At 37.5% G+C, this 24449-nt stretch overlaps 1 protein-coding gene across 1 annotated transcript in view; it reads left to right on the forward strand.

Moving 5' to 3' along the window:
• Hecw1 (HECT, C2 and WW domain containing E3 ubiquitin protein ligase 1) overlaps positions 1 to 24449 on the forward strand; it is a 173439-nt gene that overhangs the window by 95302 nt on the left and 53688 nt on the right. Inside the window, exons 14-15 of the mRNA XM_052156837.1 lie at positions 12267 to 12401; positions 23203 to 23308. Of these exons, the coding sequence (XP_052012797.1) occupies positions 12267 to 12401; positions 23203 to 23308 (241 nt within the window). The remainder of the gene's footprint in view (positions 1 to 12266; positions 12402 to 23202; positions 23309 to 24449) is intronic.

Raw genomic sequence — 24449 nt, forward strand, 5'->3', positions numbered from 1 at the left:
CTCTTATAAAGGAGAGCATTTAATTGGGAGTTTGCTTAAAGCCTCAGGGACGTAGTCCATGATCATCATGTCATCAGCAGACATGGAGGTAGGCAGGCATGGTGCTGGAGAAGGAGCTGAGAGCTACATCCTAAGCTGTAGGCTGGGGGTGGGGTATAGGGGTGCTGATGTGAACTTTGAAACCTTAAAACCCACCGCCATTGACACATTTTCTCCAACAAGGCCACACCAACTCCAGCTAGGACATACCTCCTATTCCTCCTAGTCCCTCCTGTGGTGGTTTCAATAAGAATGACTTCCCAAGGACTCTTATCTGAATGCTTAAGGAGTGACATTAAGAAGTATGGTCTGACTGGAATAGGTGGAGCCTTGTTGGAACAAGCTGAGCAATAAAAGACACAACATGTATAGTTGGAGGAGAAAGGTGGTGCCAGGAAGTGAAAACAGATTAAAGAAAAGCTTAGAGCCTGACATGATGTTGTCCACCTTTATATCCAGCACTCAGAAAGCAGGGACAGGTAGATGTCTATGTTTGATGCTAACCTGGTCTATAGAGCAAGTTCCAGGCCACCAGACATGGAGATGCACAGTTTGTCCAGCTTTTTATTTGTTTTGTTTTGTTTGCCTCATTTCTGTCCAGTATTTCCTTACTATGTTCCTTTTTTAGAACACTAGAGTATATCCTGTGCCTTAGATGTTAGAAATATATAATCTGTTTTTTATTTTATTTTATAGGAATTATAGTTTAGAGATTACCGTGAGTCTCAGAAGAGACGTTGGGCTCTGGACTTTTAAATAGATTTGAGACTGATAGACTATTTGATTTTTGAAGTTCGACTGAATGCATTTTGTACTGATATGGCTACAAGCCTAGGGGGGGTCAGGGAGTGGAATGTGGTGATTTTAATGAAAGTGGCCCCACAGAATCAGAAGGAGTGGCATCATTTAAAAGAATTAGGACATGTGGCCTTGTTGCAGGGAGCATATCACTGGAGGTGGACTTTGAGGTTTCAGAAGCACAAGCCAGACCAAGTGACTCACTCTTCGTCCCTGATCCCACCGATCCAGATGGAAAGCTCTTAGTTGCTTCTAAAGCACTGCATTTGCCTGTGCTGCCATGCTTCCCTCCATGATGATAATGAACCAAACCTCTGAACATGTAAGCCCTAATTAAATGTTTTCCTTTAAAAGAGTTACTATGGTCTTGGTGTCTTTTCACAGCCATAAGGCATTGACTAAGACACTTCTCAAATAGCACCTTACACATAGGATTCTTATTTCAACCCACCATGTCTTCCAAGCCATTCCATCAACTTAGACAAATTATTCAAAACCATAAGTCTATGATAGTCATTCTCACAATTAGATACTGTGTTATGACCAATCATCCCTTTCCACACATACCCTAAGAGCCCTTATATACCCTACTTCTGAAACAATAAAGTGGAGCTACCGCACTGAAGCAATCTCCAGACATCCTTCTATCATACTCACGACCATCCAAACTCTGCTCACTGCTTCTGCTCCCTCCTCCCTCATGGGCCAGACTCCAATGACTCCCTAAGCAGAAGGGAGACCCACAATCTGTGTGTATATAGGTAAATATTTAGAATTTAGTTAGGGATTATGCTTCTTTAGTAAAGTAGTAGTTGTAGCTTCTCCTCCAAGTTTCATGACTTTACTATTAGTGGGTAGTTGGCTAAGTTTCCAGCTCCATGCAAAATTTCTTTCTTGTTCACTGTTAATATCCAACCAGGGAGCTATCAGTTACCTCCCAGAACACATGCCACTATTATGCAATGACATTTTGGTCTTTCTGATTTATAGACATAACTAGGTAAGAAAGTTGGTTGCTTCTTGCCTTTGGAAGCTTACATGGCATCTTCTGGTACCACAGAAAGCTAGTCCTCAGGGAAGAAGCTTTCAGGTCCGTTCCAATTCAGAGACTTCTAGACCTTGTTTTTGAAGTTGATGTTGAAGTGTCTTCAACAATGTACCTGGCATTGCAAGGATGGGGTGAGAATAACCATGGGTACTAGCAATAACCTGTAATGTTTAGGGAGTCTCTTGGAATACTCTGACCAGTAACACTAAAGGGAACATCTCATGTTTGGTGTTAGGGTCTTCATTAGATGGCTTTTGGTTCTTGGAGGGAGTGTTATCAGCCCAGATGTGAAATTTCTATTTAAACTACATATGTATATTTAAAAATCTACTTATATGTAGGGGAGAGAAAGTATTTTAGACAGTTAATAGTATGACTCCTTATGACCCTTTCAAACATCTTAGCTGTTGTTTTTGCCTCCTCCTTCTTCCTTATTTATCACCTTCCATTTTACTCATAAGAGCCCACATTGTTAAAATTCCATTCATCAGATCAAGTATACACTGCTACACTCTTTTCTATTGCTCCATTACCTGTCCACCCTGTCAGTGACCCTTTTCTTTCTTTACCTTCATTTCTGCAGTTACTTCAGGGTATGCATTCACATCTAAAGATTTGGAGAAAGGGGTCTCCAATGAGACAGAACATGCACTGTTTATCTTTCTGGAACTGTGTTACCTCACTCAACGTGATCTTTTCTAGGGCAATCGATTTTCATTTTTTTGCAGTTGAATAGTATTTCATATATTTACATACCACATTTTCAGTATTTATCCTTCCACTGAAGGACATGTAGATTGTTTCCATTTCCTAGCTATTGTGAATAGAATGATGTCCATTGCTTGCTCAGCAATACACATGGCTGAGAAAGTATCTATGGACTCAAATGTCGTCCTCTGGGTATTAGCCACAGAGTGGTATATCTGGGTCAGGTGGTAATTTATTTTTAGCTTTTTGAGTATTCTTCACACTTTCTTTGTCCCCACAATACCTGCCCCAACTCACCCCAACATTTGTTGGATGTTTTTTTGATTCAGAAAGTCCTTTACTATGTAGGGCTCTGTTTATGCTTTCTTCTTGTAGTTTCATTGTTTCATGTATCACACTGAGATTTGTGATGCATTTGGAGTTATGTTTTATACAACGTGACACCTATGGGTCTAATTTTATTCTTCTCCATGTTGACATGCATCCATTTTTCCAACACTATTGAAGTTTTTTTTTTTCTCCAACATATGTTTTACATAATTGTCAACTATTACATTGCTGCAATTACATGTATTCACGTTTGTGCCTGACATTTTTTTGGTCTAGATGTTTGCTATTGTTTGATACTACATTGTTTTTGTTGCTATAGCTCTGTAATATTTTGATATGAAATTGTGATCCCTCCAGCATTAGCTTGTTTCTTTGGCTTAATTGGGATTGCTTTGGCTATCCTACAGCTGTTGTGATTCCATGTGAATTTTTGGACAGATTGGTTTTTTTTTTTTCTGTTTTGTGAAGAATAAGATGGAGATTTTGATCAGGATTTCATTAAATGGGCAAGAAGCCTTTGGAAAAATGTTCATTTTGCTACATTTATTCTATTAATCACTGAGATGTGCTAGGATACAGAATCAGTTTGCACAGATCAATAGATTTCCCATGGACTAACAACAAACTTATGGAGAAAGAAATCATGGGCATGCCCCCCATTCATGATTGCCTCAAAAAATTCTTAGAATAAACCTAACCAAGGAGGTGAAGGACCTAAACAATGAAAATGTTAAACCTCTGAAGAAAGAGATAGAGAAGATACTAGGATAAACATCTTTAAAAGAAGAAGGCTTATCATCCTGAGAACGCTGGAGGAAAACGTGACCATGATTAAAAAAAAGGAAGAAGCCTTAAACAAAAATACTCAATGAGAGGAAGCACACAGAAATATGCTGAAAATAAACATTTTAAAATTTTCTGGGTGTAAGATACACAGGATAAATCTAAATAGAATTTCATCAAGGAGGAAGAAGGAGCTGTAACACTGACAAGGTGTTATAAACATAAAAAATAGAGATGTTCCTAAAGAAGAAACAAGAATAAAAAGAAAAGAGGAAATAACTGAATATTAAATATTAATATCAATCAAAGAAGTAAATATCAAATATTAAAAATGAAATGCTCTTAATCTAAAATTATGTCTAGCATGATAGTGTATCCCTATGATCTAATTAATTAGATCATTAATTACAGAATGTCTAGTAGTAGATCCTGTCTCATAATAAATTATTCAGGGAAGCAGTCTCATTGAGCATTATTCTTGGTCTCTGGAGGTCAAAACAAATTTAATAAAAATAAATTTTTAAAATAGGCATTATAAAATTATCTATGATATGATGATAAATCTGCACAAGATTTATTAGTTTGGTTTAATGATAATCTTCAATATTTTTCTAACTTTCATCTAAGTAATGAACTCAATTTATAAGAATTTTTACTAAAAATACAACGTGCACAAATCTAGAAAACATTTAATTTATGAACTTCTACGCATGTATTTGAATAATAAAATCTTCTTTTAACATTTTTTATTTAGCTGATACTTATTTGCTTAAATTTTATATAATCATTTCATCAATTTTTATCTACTCATGTTTTGGTCAAATTCAGATTACTATATTTTTACAACACTCTCATCACTTTTTTTGAAGTGGCAAGCACCTTTTTTTTTTTCTTTAAGTCATCTCTTCAATCCAGGTTTATACTTTTTTTCTTTTTTCTTGGATATTTTATTTATTTATATTTCAATGTTATCACCTTCCCAGTTTCCCCTCCAGAACTGCCCTATCCGATCCCACTCCCCCTGCTTCCACCACCCACCCACTCCCGACTCCCTAACCTGGCATTTCCCTATACTGGTGCATAGAGCCTTTACAGGACCAAGGGCCTCTTCTCCCACTGATGCTCAACAAGGCTATCCTCTGCTACATAAGCAGGTGGAGCCATGAGTCCTTCCTTGTGCACTCCTTGGTTGGTGGTTTAGTCCCTGGGAGCTCTGGGGGAAGGAGGGGTTTATTTGATTGATATTATTCTTCCTATGGGGTTGCAAACCCCTTCATCTTCTTCTGTCCTTTCTCTAACTCCTCCATTGGAGGACCCCATGAACAGTTCAATGGTTGGCTGTGAACATCTGCTTCTGTATTTGTCAGGCTTACCTGAGGACCCAGCTATACCACCCCATATAACAAGGACACATGCTCCACTATGTTCATAGCAGCTTTATTGATAATAGCCTGAAGCTGGAAAGAACCCAGATGTTCCTTCAACAGAGGAATGGATACAGAAAGTGTGCTACATTTACATAATGGAGTACTGCTCAGCAATTAAAAACAATAACTTCATGAAATTCTTAGGCAAATGGATAGAACTAGAAAATATCCTGAGTGAGCTAACCCAGTCACAAAAGAACACATATGGTATGGACTCGCTGGTAAGTGGATATTAGCCCGAAAACTCAGAATACCCAAGACACAATTCAGGGACCACATGAAGCTCAAGAAGACGGAAGACCAAAATGGTGATGCTTCTGTCCTTCATAGAAGGGGGAGCAAAATATTCACAGGAAAAAATATGGAGGCAAAGTGTGAAGCAGAGACTGAAGGAAAGGCCACCCATAGACTGCCCCACCTGGGGATCCATCTTATAATCAGACACCAAACCCAGACACTATTGGGGATACCAAGAAGTGCTTGCTGATATATCTGTTTTTCATCACTTTTAAAACCTCACATTACTGATATTCTTGATTGGTCACTTTATAAAGTACTCCAGATATGATAATCCTTAACAAACCATTTGATGAACCTAAATGTGCTTTGTATAGCATCCTATTTGAAACCTATTTTTCATGACTTCTGGAAGCATACCCACGCAAGGCACTTCTACTTAAAGGTTTTTATCCTATAGCTTTAATTAAATTGCAAACTAGTGGCTCTCTGTAATGCCACATTCATGCATTCGTAATGTTAGTTAACCCACACCATGCTCTGTCCATCTTAATCCCCAACACTGTGCCTTCTGAAACCCGTAACCTCTAGTATCCTCTAATTTCTTTCATATCATATATGTCCTACCACTCCCTAATATATATCTTTAACTGTATTTCAGGACTATTGATTTCCATATGGATTTGTCATATGCTCTTAATTTTGCTCAACACTTCTTCCATCTCTTCATTTCCCCATCCCTTATTTCCTCTCTGTTTAAATCATTCTGTGAATATTCACCTTCTCTACTATCATCTGTATTCTGCTCTCCCTCCTCCCTCAATGTATCCACCCCAATGGTTCCTTTCTTGTTTCCTGACATGCACATGTATTCCAAAACGAAAGATTCAAAGCTAGGTTCTACATAGGAGATAATACATGTGGCATTATTATTTCAGAGCACAGCTTACCCTGGTATAATTTTTTCAATTCCAGTTATTAAACTACAAATTTCAGGATTTCAGGTTTTCTTTTTAGCTGAATGTTTTGTTTGGTTGGTCTTATTAATGCTCTAAATGATTTCCAGAGTGGCTACATGGGTTGGCACATGCACAAACAGAGCAAGAATTTGCCTTTTACTGCCTCGAGGTCAGCATTTGTTATCATTTCTATTCCTGATAATAGACTGTGGTGAAATGGAATACTAATCATGTTAATCTTCACGTACCTGCTAGTTGAGGATGCTGAGCACTTTGTAAATGTGTTTACCAGACATTTGTATTTTATCCTTTGAAAACTTTCTGTTCAGCTCTATAGTGATTTTACAATTAAATTAGTTTTTTCTTAATATTTACTTTTTTGATTTCTTCATATATTCCAAAGTCAGACCAGTTTCTCTCCTGTACCATTACTTTTTATTTATCACACACACACACACACACACACACACAGGCAGAGAGAGGGGGGAGGGAGAGAGAGCTTGGTAGGTTCTGCTGATTGTAAACATGTACATTTAGGGATAATTTCTTGGGATTGGATAGCATATCAGTGAACTTATCTCTGGAAAATACTGAGTTTCTCTCTCTCTCTCTGAGTAGACATTAATTTCCCGTATCTCTTCATCTAAAGTCGGGACCCTGTAAGATTACCCCATCCATGCTGGGATGTCAGGTAGTGTTGTGAATGTGAAAGTCTTCTTTAGGCAGCCATATTTTTATATTTCATTGCTGCAGATTTCCTGTAATATAGAGAAAACACTATCTCACAGCAGGCATCATGATCTGGCTCTTACAAGTTTTCTACTTCATCTTCCATGAAGTTTCCTGAACCTTAGGTATAGGGATTGTGCTATAGATGTATCAATTAAGGTTCATATCCCAAGTCATTTCCCTATATCTTAAGAAGCTGTGGGTTTTTCAATTGTCTCCATCTGCTGCAAAAGTTGGTTTTTTGATCAGGGGAGAGGTCTACACATATCTGATATATAAATAAGTACTTAGACCACAAATAGAAAATTAGAAGTTGTATGTTCACCTCTAGCGTCCATGACCTCACCAACTATGGGTAGTTGGATAAGTTTTCAGCACCAGGCATGACTTTTCTCTCCATGAGTGGGCCTGAAGTCCAATTAAATGGCTGATTAAATGGCTGTTGGTAACTCCCAAGATTTAAATGCCTCTACTGCTGTCTTGGGATCATCTTGCTATTCTGGTGGCTCACAGTCTTCCATAACTCCAGTTCTAAGGGATCCAACAGCCTTTTTAACTCTATAGGCACCTGGCACACATGTGGTAAATATATAGATATAGACATAGACATAGACATAAATATAGATATATAGATATAGATAGATATAAATATATATGTGTATACACACACATATATGTATGTATGTATATGTGTATATAGATGAAAAAGTTATACACAAATGAAATAAAAATAGCATAATAAAACAAAATTATTAAAGAATAAGGGGCCATGAATTTAAGAGAGTGAGGAGACATGAGAGGAGATGGAGAGGCAAAGGAAGGGGTGGGAATTATGTAAATACAGTAATTATATATAAAATCTTCAAAAAATAAAATGTTTAAGTGCCTCATTTATTCAATAACAGTGATACATTTAGATGAAAAATGTTTCTCATTGTTTCAAATTCTGTCATACGATTCTTTGAGATTCAGGAACAATAAGCCAGTGTTCCTAAGGATTCTCGGAAATCTCTAAGTTAGACATACTCCTAAAAATCTTTATACTCTGTAAATTATATAATTAAAAGCCATGCTTAATGAATAAAATTATTAATGAACTACACTACATTTGTAGTACTTACAAGAAATGTTCCTTATTCAATGTCTTAAAGTTTTTACTGTAGAGATGTTTTGGTTCTTTTGTTAGGTTTATTCTCAAGTATTTGTATTCATGGAAGTGGATATTATGAATGGGATTGTTTATCTGATTTATTTTTGGTACAATTGTTATTGGTATATAATGGAGCTATTTTTTTGGTGATTGCATTTGTTACCACAATTTTGCTGAATGTGTTTATTAACTGTAAGAACTTTTGGGTGAGTCTTTCACATTCCTAATGTATAGAATCATAACTATTAATAGGAATATTTGACTTATTTTCCTATTTATAACCATTTCATTTCCTTCTTATGCATTTAGTAAAATTTTCAATATACCAAAGTAACAAAATCAAAAATGAAAAGGGAGGCATAACAACAGAATTTGTTACTTTGCTATATTGAAAAGGAGCAGAAAAATCTAGCAACAAAGGGTACTGTATTATTATATACCAGTCAATTTAATAACCTGTTCATTAATTTTTAAGTCATTAAAATAATTTGTAATAGTTAAATTCCAAAGTTTTTCATTATATCTTCTGAAGCTAAAATTATGCATTCAACCAGTTTTTAAAATCTATTTGGAACATTAAACTTGATAGAAGTAGAAAAAATCTCTTATGAAGTCCTCTATGAAAAGAAATTGTGACACGTTCCTGATTAGACAGAAACCGCTCCCTCTCCAAGGGATAATACATAATGTAACAGTGGCTTCATAGAATGAATTGGGTAGTGGTCCTTCTGTTTCTATTTTGTGCAATAGTTTGAAGAGTATTGGTATTGGGTCTTCTTGGAAGGTCTGACAGAATTCTGCACTAAACCCATCTGGTCTTGGGAATTGTTTTGGCTGGGAGATTTTAATGACTGCTTCTATTTCTTTAGGGGTTATGGGACTGTTTAGATGGTTGATTTGATCCTGATTTAACATTGACACCTGGTATCTGTCTAGAAAATTGTTTATTTCATCCAGATTTTACAATCTGGTAGAGTTTTAGACTTTTGTATTAGGATCTGATTATTTATTTTGCATTTCCCCAGTTTCTGTTGTTATGCCTCCCTTTTCATTTTTGATTTTGTTACTTTGGATACTGTCTTTGTGTCCTTGGGTTAGTCTGACTAAGGGTTTATCTATCTTGTTGATTTTCTCAAAGAACCACCTCCTGGTTGTTTTGATTCTTTGTATAGTTCTTTTTTATTTTGGATGGTTGATTTCAGCCCTGAGTTTGATTATTTCCTGCTGTCTACTCCTCTTGACTGTATTTGCTTATTTTGTTCTAGGCTTTTCAGTGTGCTGTTAAGCTACTGGTGTATGCTCTATCCAGTGTCTTTTTAGAGGCATTCAGAGTTGTGAGTTTTCCTCTTAGCACTGCTTTCATTGTGTCCCATCAGTTTGGGTATGTTGTTCTTTCTTAATTTCTACTTTGACCAAGTTATTATTGAGTGGGGCATTGTTCATCTTGCATGTGTATGTGGGGTTTCTGTTGTTTTTGTTGTTATTGAAGACCAGCCATATTTCATGGTGATATGATAAGATGCATGGGATTATTTCAATCTTCTTGTATATGCTGAGGCCTGCTTTGTGACCTATTATATGGCCAATTTTGGAGAAGGTATATTCTTTTGTTTTAGGATGAAATGTTCATTAGATATCTGATAAATCCATTTGGTCCATAACTTCTATTAGTTTCATTGTGTCTCTGTTTAGTTTGTGTTTCTGTGATCTGTTCATTGATGAGCGTGGGGTATTGAAGTCTCCTACTATTATTGTGTGAGGTACAATATGTCTTAGAGCTTTATTAAAGCTTCTTTTATGAACTTGGTACCCTTGCATTTTGGAGCATAGATCTTCAGAATTGAGAGTTCTTCTTGGTAGATGTTTATTTCGATGAGTATGAAGTATTCTTCCTTATCCTTTTTGATAACATTTAGTTCACCAACGTTTATTTTATTCAATATTAGAATGTTTACTCCAGCTTGTTTCATGGGACTATTTGCTTGGAACATTGTTTTCCAGCCCTTTACTCTGAGGCAGTATCTGTCTTTGTCACTAAGGTGAATTTCTAGTGTGCAGCAAAATGCTGCGTCCTTTTTATGTATCTAGTCTGTTAGTCTATGTCATTTTATTGAGGAATTAAGTCCATTGATGTTCAGAGATATTAAGGAATAGTGATTGTTGATTCCTGTTATTTTTGTTGTTATTTTTATGCTTTTGTGGCTATCTTCTTTTGGATGTGTTGAAAGATTACTTTCTTGCTTTTTTCTAGGGAGTGGTTTCAATCTATAATCCTTTGTAAGGCTATATTTGTAGAAAGATATTGGATAAATGTGATTTTTGTAGTGGAATAACTTGGTTTATCCAATGGTAATTGAGAGTTTTGCTGGGTATAGTAGCCTGGGCTGGCATTTGTGTTATCTTAGGGACTGTATGATATCTTCCCAGGATCGTCTAGCTTTCAGAGTCTCTGGTGAGAAGTCTGGTGTAATTCTGATAGGTCTGCCTTTATATGTTACTTGACATTTTTCCCTTAATGCTTCTAATATTCTTTCTTTGTTTTGTGCATTTGGTGTTTCAGTTATTATGTGACAGGAAGAATTTCTTTTCTGGTCCAATCTATTTGGAGTTCTGTAGGCTTCTTGTATGTTTTTGGACATCTTTTTCTTTAGGTTAGGGAAGATTTCTTCTATAATTTTATTGAAGATATTTACTGGCCCTTTAAGTTGGGAAATGTCACTCTTTTCTATACCCATTATCCTTAGGTTTTGTCTTCTCATTGTGTCCTGGATTTACTGTATGTTTGCTTTGTGCATTTTTTCATTTGCTTTGACTGTTATGTCAATGTTTTCTATAGTATCTTCTGCACCTGAGATACTCTCTTCTATCTTCTGTATTCTATTGGTGATGCTTGCATCTATGACTACTGATCTCTTTCCTAGATTTTCTGTCTCCAGGGTTGTTTCCCTTAGTGATTTCTTTATTATGTCTATTTCCATTTTTAAAACCTAGATGTTTGTATTCAATTCTTTCACCTGTTTGGTTATGTTTTCCTGTTATTCAATAAGGCTTTTTTTTTTCCTCATTAAAGGCTTCTAGCTGTTTACCTGTGTTTTCCTGTATTTCTTTAAGGAAGATATTTATGTCCTTCTTAAAGTCCTTTATCATCATCATGGGATGTGACTTTTAATTAGAGTCTTGCTTTTCTGGTGTGTTGCAATAACCAGGGCTTGCTATGGTGGAAGAACTGGGTTCTGATAATGGTTTCTGTGGCTTGTTTCTGCCTTGCCTTTCAACATCTGATTATCTCTGGTATTTGCTGGTCTTCCTGTCTCTGAGTGTGACTTGTTCCTACTGCAAGCCTGTGTGTCAGTACTCCTTGGAGACCAGTTCTTTCTGGGAGGAATTTGGGTATAAAATTTTCTTATAACAAAAGTGTATCATTTTGTGTGTAAAGGAAAATAAAAGGTTAAGGGGAAAACTCAAGTACAATTTTTGTAGTTGTCTCTCTTCACTGTGATATTTGGGGGAACTTGGTTATTGTCTTCATTCAAATACTGTTGAATGCCAATGTGTTTTTCATCTATTAAATAAATGTCGGGCAGGTTTTAAATTATGGAAAATAAGGGCCAAAAATAAGTATGATGACTATGATGGCCAGTGTTAATTGTCATCTTGACAGAATCTAGAAGCATCTAAGAGATGGTCTTTGAACATGCATGCAGGATTTTCTCAATGAGATTAATTGAGGTGGGAAGACACTATATGACACTATTTTCTGGCCAGTATCTTAGACTATATGGATGTAAAAGGGGAACTGACTAGCAGCATACATTCTCTTGCTTTCTGGTTCCTGATTGTGGATGCAGCTGATTCAAGTTCCTGCTGCCTTGACATTTCCATCACAATCAAGGTATCTTCTAACTGTCAGCCAAGACAAACACTCTCTCCCTTAAATTTCTTTTGTTCAAATATTTGATCACAGCCACAAGAAATGAAACTAAGAAACTGAGTTCAATAAGAGTCATAAAGTGTCAGCTCCACCTCTAACTGTGTGTTGTCTTACTATTCATCTGCAGTCATTCTTCGTGGACCACAACAGTCGAGCTACTACTTTCATTGATCCCCGAATCCCTCTTCAGAATGGCCGTCTTCCCAATCATCTGACCCACCGACAGCACCTCCAGAGGCTCCGGAGTTACAGTGCTGGAGAGGTATGTTCTCTCTGCCATTAATCATTCTATCCAAGTCTCTGCTCTTCTCCAGGGCCATGAAATTTTTCTTAATTTCTTAGTTTTCATAACTTAAAGTTGTCTGTCCTGGGAGAGATGAAAGCATACTGATATTTTTTCAGTGGAAGAATAAGTGATTATTGTGGGTGCCCATTTAGCTGCCTTGATATGTCTCAGGCTGTCTACCTTCTGTTCTTTCATTTGTTCAAGCCACCATTACTAAAAATCTACCTGGTTTAAAGGAAATTCAAACCAAATTCTCAAATTCATTTAGAATAACAAAAAAAAAACCCGGATAGTGAAACTATTCTCAACAATAAAAGAACTTCTGGGGGAAATTATCATCCCTGACCTCATGCTCTACTACAAAACAATAGTGATAAAAAAAATAACCATATGGTGTTGATACAGAGACATGCAGGAAGATCAATGAAATAGAACTGAATACCCAGAGATGGACAACACACCTATGGTCACTTGATCTTTAACAAATAGGCTAAAACCATCCAGCAGAAAAAAGGCAATATCTTCAACAAATTGTGCTGGTTCAACTGGTATTCAGCATATAGAAGAATGCACATTGATCCATTCTTATTTCCTGGTACAAAACTCAAGGTCAAGTGGATCAAGGACCTCCACATAAAACCAAATATGCTGAATCTAATAGAAAAGAGAGTGGAGAAGGGCCTAGAACACAGAGGCATAGGAGAAAACTTTCTGAACTAAACACCAATGGCTCATGCTCTAAGACCAACAACTGACAAATAGAACCTCATAAAATTGAAAAGTTTTGTAAAGCAAAGGACACTGTCAATAGAACAAAATGGCAACCCACAGATTAGGAAAAGATCTTTACTAACCCTACATCTGATAGAGGGCTAATAACTCAAATACAAACACACTGGAAAAGCAAGATTTTTATTTAAAATGGCAGCTCATAATGCTGATAGAGGGCATCAAGAAGGACATCAATAACTCCCTTAAAAAAATGAAGGAGAACATAAGTAAGCAGGTAAAAGCCCTTAAAGAACTACATGAAAACCCAGGTGAAGGAAAAACAGGTGAAGGAATTGAACAATGCCATCCAGGACCTAAAAAGGGAGGTAGAAACAATAAAGAAATCACAAAGGGAAACAATTCTGGACATAGAAAACCTAGGAAAGAAGTCAGAAGTCATGGATCCAAGCGTCAACAACAGAATACAAGAGATGGACGACAGAATCTCAGATGCAGAAGATATCATAGAAAGCATTGACACAACAGTCAAAGAAAATGAATGAAAATGCTAAAAGCTCCTAACCCAAAACATCCAGGAATTCTAGGACACAAAGAGAAGATCAAACCTAAGGATTATATGTATAGCCAAGAGCAAATATTCCCAGCTTAAAAGGCCAATAAATATCAACAAAATTATAGGGAGGAACAAAATCTTCCCTAACCTAAAGAAAGAGATGCCCATGAACATACAAGAAGCCTAAGAACTCCAAATAGATTAGACCACAAAAAATTCCTCCCATCACATAATAATCAAAACACCAAATGCACTAAACAAAGAAAGAATATTAAAAACAGTAAAGGAAAAAGGTCAAGTAAAATAAAAAGGCAAACCTATCAGAATTATACCAGACATCTTGCCAGAGACTATGAAAGCCAGAAGATCCTGGCCAGATATCATACAGACACTAAGGGAACAAAAATGCCAACAAGACAAAAACAAATCTAACCAGTATCTTTCCACAAATCCAGCCCTTCAAAGGATTATTGAATGGAAAACACCAACAAAAGAAGGGAAACTACACACTAAAAAGATCAAGAAATTAATCTTCTTTTAACAAACCACAAAGAAGAGAGACACACAAACATAACTCCACCTCTAATAACAAAAATAACAGGAAGCAACAATCACTTATCCTTAATTTCTCTTAATATTAATGGGCTCAATTCTCCAATAAAAAGACATAAACTGCCAGACTAGATACATAACAAGACCCAACATTTTGCTGCATACAGGAAACTTACCTCAGGTACAAACACAGACACTACCTCAGAGTAAAAGGATAAAAAACAATTTTCCATGCAAATAGTCCCAAGAAACAAGCTGCCTGCCTGTCACTGTACCAATACCATGCAGTTTTTAACACTATTGCTCATGGATCGGTATAATCAATATAGTAAAAATGGCCATTTTGCCAAAAGCAATCTACAGATTCAATGCAATACCCACCAAAATCCCAACTCAATTCTTCACAGAGTTAGAAAGAGCAATTATCAAATTCATCTGGAATAACAAAAAACCCAGGATAGCTAAAACTATTCTCAGCAACAAAAGAAAGTCTGGGGGAATCAGTATCCCTGACCTCAAGCAATACTACAGAGCACTAGTGTTAAAAACTGAATCGTATTGGTACAGTGACAGGCAGGAGGATCAATGGAACAGGATTGAAGATCCAGAAATAAACCCACACACCTATGGCCACTTGATCCTCGACAAAGGGGCTGAAAATATCCAATGGAAAAAGGATAGCCTTTTCAACAAATGGTGCTGGTTCAACTGGAGGTCAGCATGCAGAAGAATTCGAATTGATCCATCTTTATCGCCTTGTACTAAGCTCAAATCCAAATAGATCAAGGACCTCCACATAAAGCCAGACACTCTGAAGCTAATAGAAAAGAAACTGGGGAAGACCCTTGAGGACATTGGTACAGGGAGAAAATTTCTGAACAGAACACCAATAGCGTATGCTCTAAGAGCAAGAATTGACAAATGGGACCTCATAAAATTACAAAGTTTCTGTACGGCAAAGGACACCATCAAAAGGACAAATCGGCAACCAACAAATTGGGAAAAGATCTTCACCAATCCTACATCAGATAGAGGGCTAATATCCAATATATATAAAGAACTCAAGAAGTCAGACTCCAGAAAACCGAACAACCCTATTAAAAAATGGGGTACAGAGTTAAACAAAGAATTCTCACCTGAAGAACTTCAGGTGGCAGAGAAGCATCTTACAAAATGCTCAACGTCATTAGTCATTAGGGAAATGCAAATCAAAACAACCCTGAGATTTCACCTTACACCAGTCAGAATGACTAAGATTTAAAATTCAGGAGACAGCAGGTGTTGGAGAGGGTGTGGAGAAAGAGGAACACTCCTCCACTGCTGGTGGGGTTGCAAATTGGTACAACCACTCTGGAAATCAGTCTGGCAGTTCCTCCGAAAACTGGGCACCTCACTTCCAGAAGATCCTGCTATACCACTCCTGGGCATATACCCAGAGGATTCCCCACCATGTAATAAGGATACATGCTCTACTATGTTCATAGCAGCCCTATTTATAATTGCCAGATGCTGGAAAGAACCCAGGTATCCCTCAACAGAAGAGTGGATGCAAAAAATGTGGTATATCTACACAATGGAACACTATTCAGCCATTAGAAACAATGAATTCATGAAATTCTTAGGCAAATGGATGGAGCTAGAAAACATCATACTAAGTGAGGTAACCCAGACTCAAAAGGTGACTCATGGTATGCACTCACTAATAAGTGGATATTAACCTAGAAAACTGGAATACCCCAAACATAATCCATACATCAAATGAGGTACAAGAAGAAAGGAGGAGTGGCCCCTTGTTCTAGAAAGACTCAGTGAAGAAGTATAGGGCAAAACCAGAACGGGGAAGTGGGAAGGGGTGGGTGGGAGGACAGGGGGAGAAAAGGGGGCTTATGGGACTTTCGGGGAGTGGGGGGCTAGAAAAGGGGAAATCATTTGAAATGTAAATAAAAAGTATATCGAATAAAAAAAAGAAAAAAATAAAAAAATAAAAAAATAAAAAAAAAGAATGTACCTTCTTCTCAGGACCTCAGCAGATATAAGAAGATTGAAATAATTCCAAGCACCCTAAATGAGCACCACAGACTAAAGCTTGTCTTCAATAACAACAAAAAGAACAGATGCCCACATACACATGGAAAATGAACAACATTCTATTCAATGATAACTTGGTCAAGAAAGAAGTTAAAGACTTTTTAAAATTTAATGAAAACAAAGGCACAACATATCAAAACTCATGGGAAACAATGAAAGCAGTGCTAAGAAGAAAATTCGCAGCTCTGAGTGCCTCCAAATAGAAACTGGAAAGAGCATGCACTAACAGCTTAACAGCACAGCTGAAGGCTCTAAAACAAAAAGAAGTGAATATGCACAAAAGGAGTAGACAGCAGGACATAATCAGAGTTCTATCAGACCTTCAAAGAAGACATAATACCATTACTCTTCAGACTATTCCACAAAATAGAAATAGGTGGAACACTACCCAATTCATTTTATGAAGCCACAATTACTCTGATTCTTAAATCACACAAAAACCCAACAAAGAAAGAGAACTTTAGACCAATTTCCCTTATGAATATCAATGCAAAAAATAATCAATAAAATCCTTGCCAACTGAATTCAAGAACACATAAAAACAATCACCCACAATGATCAACAAGGCTTCATCCCAGGGATGCAGGGATGGTTCAATATATGGAAATATCCATCAATGTAATGCACTATAGAAACAAACTCAAAGGGAAAAAAAACACATGATCATTTCATTAGATGCTGAGAAAGCATTTGACAAAATCCAACACCCCTTCATGATAAAAGTCTTGGAAAAATCAGAAATTCAAGGTCCATACCTAAACATAGTAAAAGCAATATACAGCAAACCAGTAGCCAGTATCAAACTAAATGGAGAGAAACTTGAAGCAATCCCACTGACATCGGGAATTAGACAAGGTTGTCCGCTCTTTCCCTACCTGTTAAATATAGTACTCAAAGTCCTAACCAGAGCAATTGGTCAACAGAAGGAGGTCAAAGGGATTCAGATCGGAAAGGAAGAAGTCAAAGTATTGCTATTTGCAGATGATTTGATAGTATACTTAAGTGACCCCAAAAATTCCATGAGAGAACTCCTAAACCTGATAAACAACTTCAGCAAAGTGCCTGTATATAAAATTAACTCAAATAAATCAGTAGCCTTCCTATACTCAAAAGGTAAAAAGGTTGAGAAAGAAATTAGGGAAATGACACCCTTCACAATAGCCACAAATAATATAAAATACCTTGGTGTGACTAACCAAGCAAGTGAAAGATCTGTATGACAAGAACTTCAAGTCCCTGAAAAAAGAAATTGAAGATCTCAGAAAATGGAAATATCTCCTATGTTCACGGATTAGCAGGGCTAATATAGTAAAAATGGCCATCTTGCCTAAAGCAATCTACAGATTCAATGTAATCCCCATCAAAATTCTAACTCAACTCTTCATAGAGTTAGAAAGAGCAAATTCCAAATTTATCTGGAATAACCAAAAAACCCAGGACAGTGAAAACTGTTCTCAGCAATAAAAGAACTTCTGGCAGAATCACTATCCCTGACCTCAAGCTATATTGCAGAGCAAAAGTGATGAAAACTGCATAGTATTGGTACAATGACAGGCAGGTAGATCAATGGAATAGAATTGAAGACCCAGAAATGAACACTCACATCTATGGTCACTTGATCTTTGAAAAAGGAGCTAAAACTATCCAGTGTGGAAAAGGCAGCATTTTCAACAAATGGAGCTGGGTCAACTGGCAGTTAGCATATAGAAGGATGAAAATTTATCCATTCTTATCTCCCTGTACAAAGCTCAAGTCCAAGTTGATCAAGGATCTCCACATAAAACCAGATACACTGAATCTAATAGAGGAGAAAGTGGGGGGAAACCTGGAGCACATGGGTACAGGGGAAAATTTCTTGAATAGAACACCAATGCCTTATGCTCTATGATCAAGAATTAACAAATGGGACCTCATAAAATTACAAAGCTTCTATAAGGCAAAGGACAGTATCAGTAGGACAAAACAGCAATCAACAGTTTGAGAAAAGATCTTTACCAATCCTACATTTGCTATAAGGCTAATATACAATATATACAAAGAACTCAAGAAGTTAAACTACAAAGATCCAAATAACCCTATTAAAAATGGGGTACAGAGCTAAACAAAGAATTCTCAACTGAGGAATACTGGATGGCTAAGAAACACCTAAAGAAATGTTCAATATCATTAATCATCAGGGAAATGCAAATCAAAACCACCGGAGATTCCCCCTCACACCAGTCAGAATAGTAAAGATCAAAAACTCAAGAGACAGCAAATGCTGGAGAGAATGTGGGGAAAGAAGAACATTCCTCCATTGCTAGTGGGATTGTAAGCTTATATAACCACTCTGGAAATCAGTTTGGCAGTTCCTCAGAAAATTATACATAGTACTACCTGAGGAACCAGCTATACTACTCCTGGGAATATACCCAGAAGATGCTCCAACATGTAATAAGGGCACATGCTCCACTACATTCATCGCAACCTTATTTATAATAGACAGAAGCTGGAAAGAACCCATATGTCTTTCAATAGAGGAATGGATACAGATATGTGGAACATTTACACAATGGAATACTACTCAGCTATTAAAAACAATGAATTCATGAAATTCTTAGGCAAATGGATGGAGCTAGAAAATATCATCCTGAGTGAGTTAACCCAATCACAAAAGAATACACATGGTATGTACTCACTGATAAGTAAATATTAGCCCCCAAACTCAGAATACCCAAGGTACAACTTCCAGACCACATGAAGCTCAAGATGAAGGAAGACCAAAGTATGGATATTTTGATCCTTACTGAAACATGGATCAAAACATGCATGACTCACAGCCAACCAATAGAATGAGCATAGGGTTCCCAATGGAGCAGCCAGAGAAAGGACCCACAGAGTTGAAGAGATTTGCAGCCCTGCAGAAGGAACAATATGTGCCAACCAGTACCCCCAGAGCTGCAAGGGACTAAACCACCAACCAAAGAGTACACATGAAGGGACCCGTGGCTCCAGCTACATATGTAGCAGAAGATGACCATTTCAGTCATCAATGAGAGGAGAGGCCATTGGTCCTGTGAAGGCTCAATTCCCCATAATGGGAGAATGCAAGTCAGGAAATTGGGAGGGGGTGAGCAGGGGAAGAGGGAATGGGATAGATGGTTTTTGGAGGGGTATTACAAAAAGGGGATACCATTTGAAATGTAAATGAAGTAAATATCTAATAATAATTTTAAAAAGAAATGTAAAAAAAAAAGAAAATATCATCCTGAGTGAGGTAACCCAGACACAAAAGAACATACATGGTGTATATTCACTGATAAGTGGATATTAGCCCAAAAGCTCACAATGCCTACAATACAACCCACAGACCATAGGGAACTCAGAAGGAAGATCAGGGTGTAGATGCTTCAGTCCTTCACTGAGGGGAGAACAGGATGATCTCAGGAAGTGAAGATGGGGGCTCAGAGGGAGAGGAGGGGAGGAAATAAGGGGGCAGCATGTACTGGAGGGAATGGGAGAGAAGTACAAGGGGGTCAGGAATTGAATAAAAATATGTAGCAGTGAGGGATGAGGAACTGAGGGTAGCCACTCAAAGGTCCCAGATGTCAGGGAAGCAAGGGACTCCCAGGACCCAATGGGGTGACTTTAGTAGAAATGCACACAGTGAAGGGGAGACAGAACCCGTAGAGACCACCACCTCCAATAGATAGGCATGGCCTCCAGTTGAGAGATGGGGCCATCCACCCATCTCAAAGTTTTTAACCCAGAAATGTTCAAAGGAAAGACAGAGACAAGAAAAAAATGGAGCAGAGACTGAAGGAAGGGCCATGCAGCGACTGCCCCACTTGGGTAATCATCCTGTCTGCAGACACCAAACCCCAACACTGTTGCCAAGAGGAACCTAGTATGGCTGTTCCTTGAGAGCCAGCAACTAACAAATGCAGATGTGGATGTTTGGAGACAGCCATCAAGACTGAGTTCAGGAACCCTGGTAGGAGAGCCAGCAGAAGGACTGGAGGAGCAGATGGGAATTGTAACCCCATAGTAAAAACAATCTTGACTGGCCTGACCACCCAGTTCTCCCAAGAAGTGTACTTGGAGGGATCCATGGCTCCAGATACATATGTAGCAAAGGATGACCTTGTCATCAATGGGAGGGGAGGCTCTTGGTCCTGTGGAGGTTTGATGCCCCAGCATAAGGGGATGCTGGAGTGGTAGAGCGGGACAGGGTAGGTAGGCAGAGCGCCCTCATAGAGGCAAAGGGGATATGGAAGAGGGCAGATGTGTGATGGGAGGGGGATTGTGGAGGGGTGACCGGGAACAGGGATATCATTTAAAATGTAAACAAATGGAATGATTAATAATAATAGAAAAAGTTTTCTCCATCAGACCCTGGAGAGACTTCAATAACACAACCATGAAATGAAAAGGAAAAAAGAGCCATGCCCTGTGATACTCCATCCCCATGCTATATAGTCTCTTTCCTGGTTTTCTTTTCTTACGTATGATTACTTTCTGCTGAGCAACGGAAGTCTTCTACCTTTCTGAAGAATCATATTCATTACTTTTCTAAATTCATTTGGCTTCTTTAACCTTTCAGTCTGGGTTAATTTTCCCAGTAAGCATGTGAGCTTACTCTCACCATTTTTCTCTGCAGCATACCTACAACACTATGGAGCCAGGAATAGGAGGAATCCCTTTCTATTTAAAAGCCTTATTCATTTGAACATATCTCACCAAGTCACAATACCTTCCTTTAGAATGAGACAAAAGGGGTTTCCTAAAGTCAGGTTCTCAAGTCTACTGAAGCTCAAATTTCAGGTGTATCTATTTCTACAATCTCTGTCTATAACTCACCACTTAATCCACACATAAGTGATCATCAAGAACTCTCTCATTACTATGTATAAAACACACAATAATGTGAACTGGAATAATTCCCTTCAAGGAAAAACCCATATCATTTCAGTTTCAGAAAAGTTTTTACATGTTTATTATTGGTGAAGAAAATATGGAGACTAATACTGGATAAATCTACTCAGCAAACTTCATTCACTGCTGTGAGTTGTGTCCAATTGCTTGAGACTGAGTGTGCTGCAGCAGTTCCAGCTCTGAAGGCTGGTTTCGAACTACATCACCTGAGCAGAGTTAAGTACTAAGTGGAAAGTCCACCAATGTGGCATACAATCTACTTCTTTTCTCTCAAATAAGCTACAGACAATGGGAAGGACCAGAAGGGAAAAATGATGGATTCACAGCCTAACTAGAAGAGAAGCTGAGTATTGTAGTCAGATATTGACTGGCAGCACACATTTGTATACTAGGGATAAAGTTTACGTCACTACAGAGTATGGAAGTATAACTTATTCTATGAGTAGCAGGTCCTTTGTGACTAGAACTTAATCCCTTACTAAGTATCATAACTAGGTTCTTTTCAAAATTGTTAAATATATTAAGGCTTATTTATCATACTTTTCAAGTTTTACAGTAAAGCTGATATATCTGATGATATTCCAAAGTGGAAAATCTATACTGTCTTGGTCTCTCTGTTTGCTTATTTGATTGATTGATTGGTTGGTTGGTTGATTTGCTTTGGTTTTGAGACAGGATCTCTCCTAGGTAACCTGGACTGGTTGAGAACTAGGCTAGCCTTGAACTTCTTTTTTTTTTTCTGCATGTTGCTTTTATTTTTTTTAATTTATTGATATATTTATTTACATTTCAAATGAGTTCCCCTTTTCTGGACCCCCACTCCCCGAAAGTCCCATCAGTCCCCTTCCCTCCCCCTGTTTTCCCACCCAACCCTTCCCACTTCCCTGTTCTGATTTTGTTCTATACTGCTTCACTGAGTCTTTCCAGAACAAGGGGCCACTCCAACTTCTTATCCCCAGCTTCTATTTCCAGACATGTAAGATGTGGTAGCACACAGCTTTAATCCCAGCACTTGGAAGGCAGAGGCAAGTGGATTTCTGAGTTTGAGACCAGCCTGGTCTACCGAGTGAGTTCCACGACAGCCAAGGCTACACAGAGAAACCCTGTCTCAGAAAAAAAAATACAACAGGGTACCATAACACTGGGCTCTAAGGTCTTAAGAGGCAAAATGCATATGGATTCATCATAGAAAATTTACTATAGTGTTTTAGATCTTAGGAGCTTGACTAATTTTCAAAATTGACCTATGCTTCAATTAATCATCATAAATATGGGTGTGCAGCTAAACAAAGATATTTATCACAGGAGATTTTGCCAAATTTCTCCAACACAGACAGTGCATTCTGGTAGCAGGGTTTGAAATAAACACTTTGCAGTCAAATATTAGTTATAATCCTGGTTCTCTCTCCCACAATTGCAAACACTGGATAAATTTATATTTTGAAACTCTAAATTTTATGTGTGTAAATTGAATATAATAATTTTACTTGGTAAAAGATGTGGTAAAAAAGGTACAATGTAGAAAGAAACCAGAGCAGCCATTGGAATAATTAGATGCTAAACCAAAAGGGTTATTTGGTGATGGTCAACACTACCTAAAGAGCACGTGCATCCCACATCACCATTGAAGTTCAATACCAACTGTCTGAAAAGAAAACCATAAATCTATATTTCTACTAATGCTTATATAGAATTTATTTCTCTAATGTTTCTGGTCAGTGCACTGATTAGTATTCATGACATTTGGCCCAATCACTTTTACCAAATGACACATCCAACATTTGCTAGGTTTTTATCGCTTTAAAGGTTTCAACTTTGCTTTCTGCATCTCAGTAATACCAAGATATTTTAACTTTCATGCAGAAAAGAAAATGGTTTTCAAGGAAAAATCTTTAATTGATGGCAGATTTCCAATCCTACACTTTTATTTTAAATTAGGCCTCAGAAGTCTCTAGAAACAGAGGAGCATCTTTGCTGGCCAGACCAGGACACAGTCTAATAGCTGCTATTCGAAGCCAACATCAACATGAGTCCTTGCCACTGGGTATGTATTCTAAGTCATTGAGCCTTAAGCAACCCAATGCTTAAAGCACTACTGTCTTTACTGTAAACCCTTCAACAGTCCTACGTATTCTTTCTCTTCTTTTCTTTTGAGACAGGTTTTCACTGAATACATTTAGCTCTCCTGGCACATTTTATGTAGACTAGGCTATCTGAAAATAAATAAGATTCATCCGACTCCTATATTGGGATTAAGGGTGTGAACCACCATGCCTGGCCTCTCTTCTTTCATGACACATCACAACTTTTCTCTCATCCTCCTCATCTCCATTAGTTCTTTCTTCTAGATCTTCTTTCTCTTTTTTCTATTCTATTCAATAATCAATTAGCCTCAGAGACAAAAAACAGGATTTGAATGAAATAATTTACTCATTTTATTGTTGCTGTATACAAGGTTTTGTATTGTTTGTTCATTTATTTGTTTACTATTGTTATCTACCCTTAATCTATATCTCCATATTTTAATTTTTGTGACATTGGACACACTAAGTTGCTAAGGCTGGAGTTAAGCATTCTCTATAGCCTAGACAGGCACTGAATCATGATCTATCTGCCTTAGATTTCTGAGTATACTTCAGATTATAAACACTTGCCACTACACCCAGCTACATGCATGTAGCAGTTGTTTTTTAATATGGTAATTTTAATTTATGTTTAAGAATTTTTTACCTGTATACAGTGTGTTTTAATCATTATCTATCTACCAGTCTCCCCTCCAACTCATTCTAACCCCTCCTCTACTTTTAACTCATCATGCTCCATTAGTGCTGCCCACATACACATGGGTATAGGGCCATCTATTGATGCATTTGCAATCTACCAAAGGACACACTACAGAAAAAAGTGACTCTCCCTCTGCTATCAACCATCAAGTGCTAATAACTCTTCAGTCAGGGATGGGGCATCAGGTGCCCCTTCACACACATGCTGGGATGTTGACTGGCTTGGTTTTATTCAGTTCTTGTGTAGGTAACTATAGCTGTTGTGTGTTCATAAGTAAAATAGCCCTGTCATATCCAGAAGACATTGTTTTGTCCCAGTTCTCCCCAACCTGACTCTAAGAATCTTTCTGCCCTATTTTCTGTTGTGTATAGTGAGCCTTGAGTGTGCTTCACTGGTCCCAT

This window comes from Apodemus sylvaticus, chromosome 14 (genome assembly GCF_947179515.1).
Source record: "Apodemus sylvaticus chromosome 14, mApoSyl1.1, whole genome shotgun sequence".
In the NCBI taxonomy this organism is placed as follows: domain Eukaryota; kingdom Metazoa; phylum Chordata; class Mammalia; order Rodentia; family Muridae; genus Apodemus; species Apodemus sylvaticus.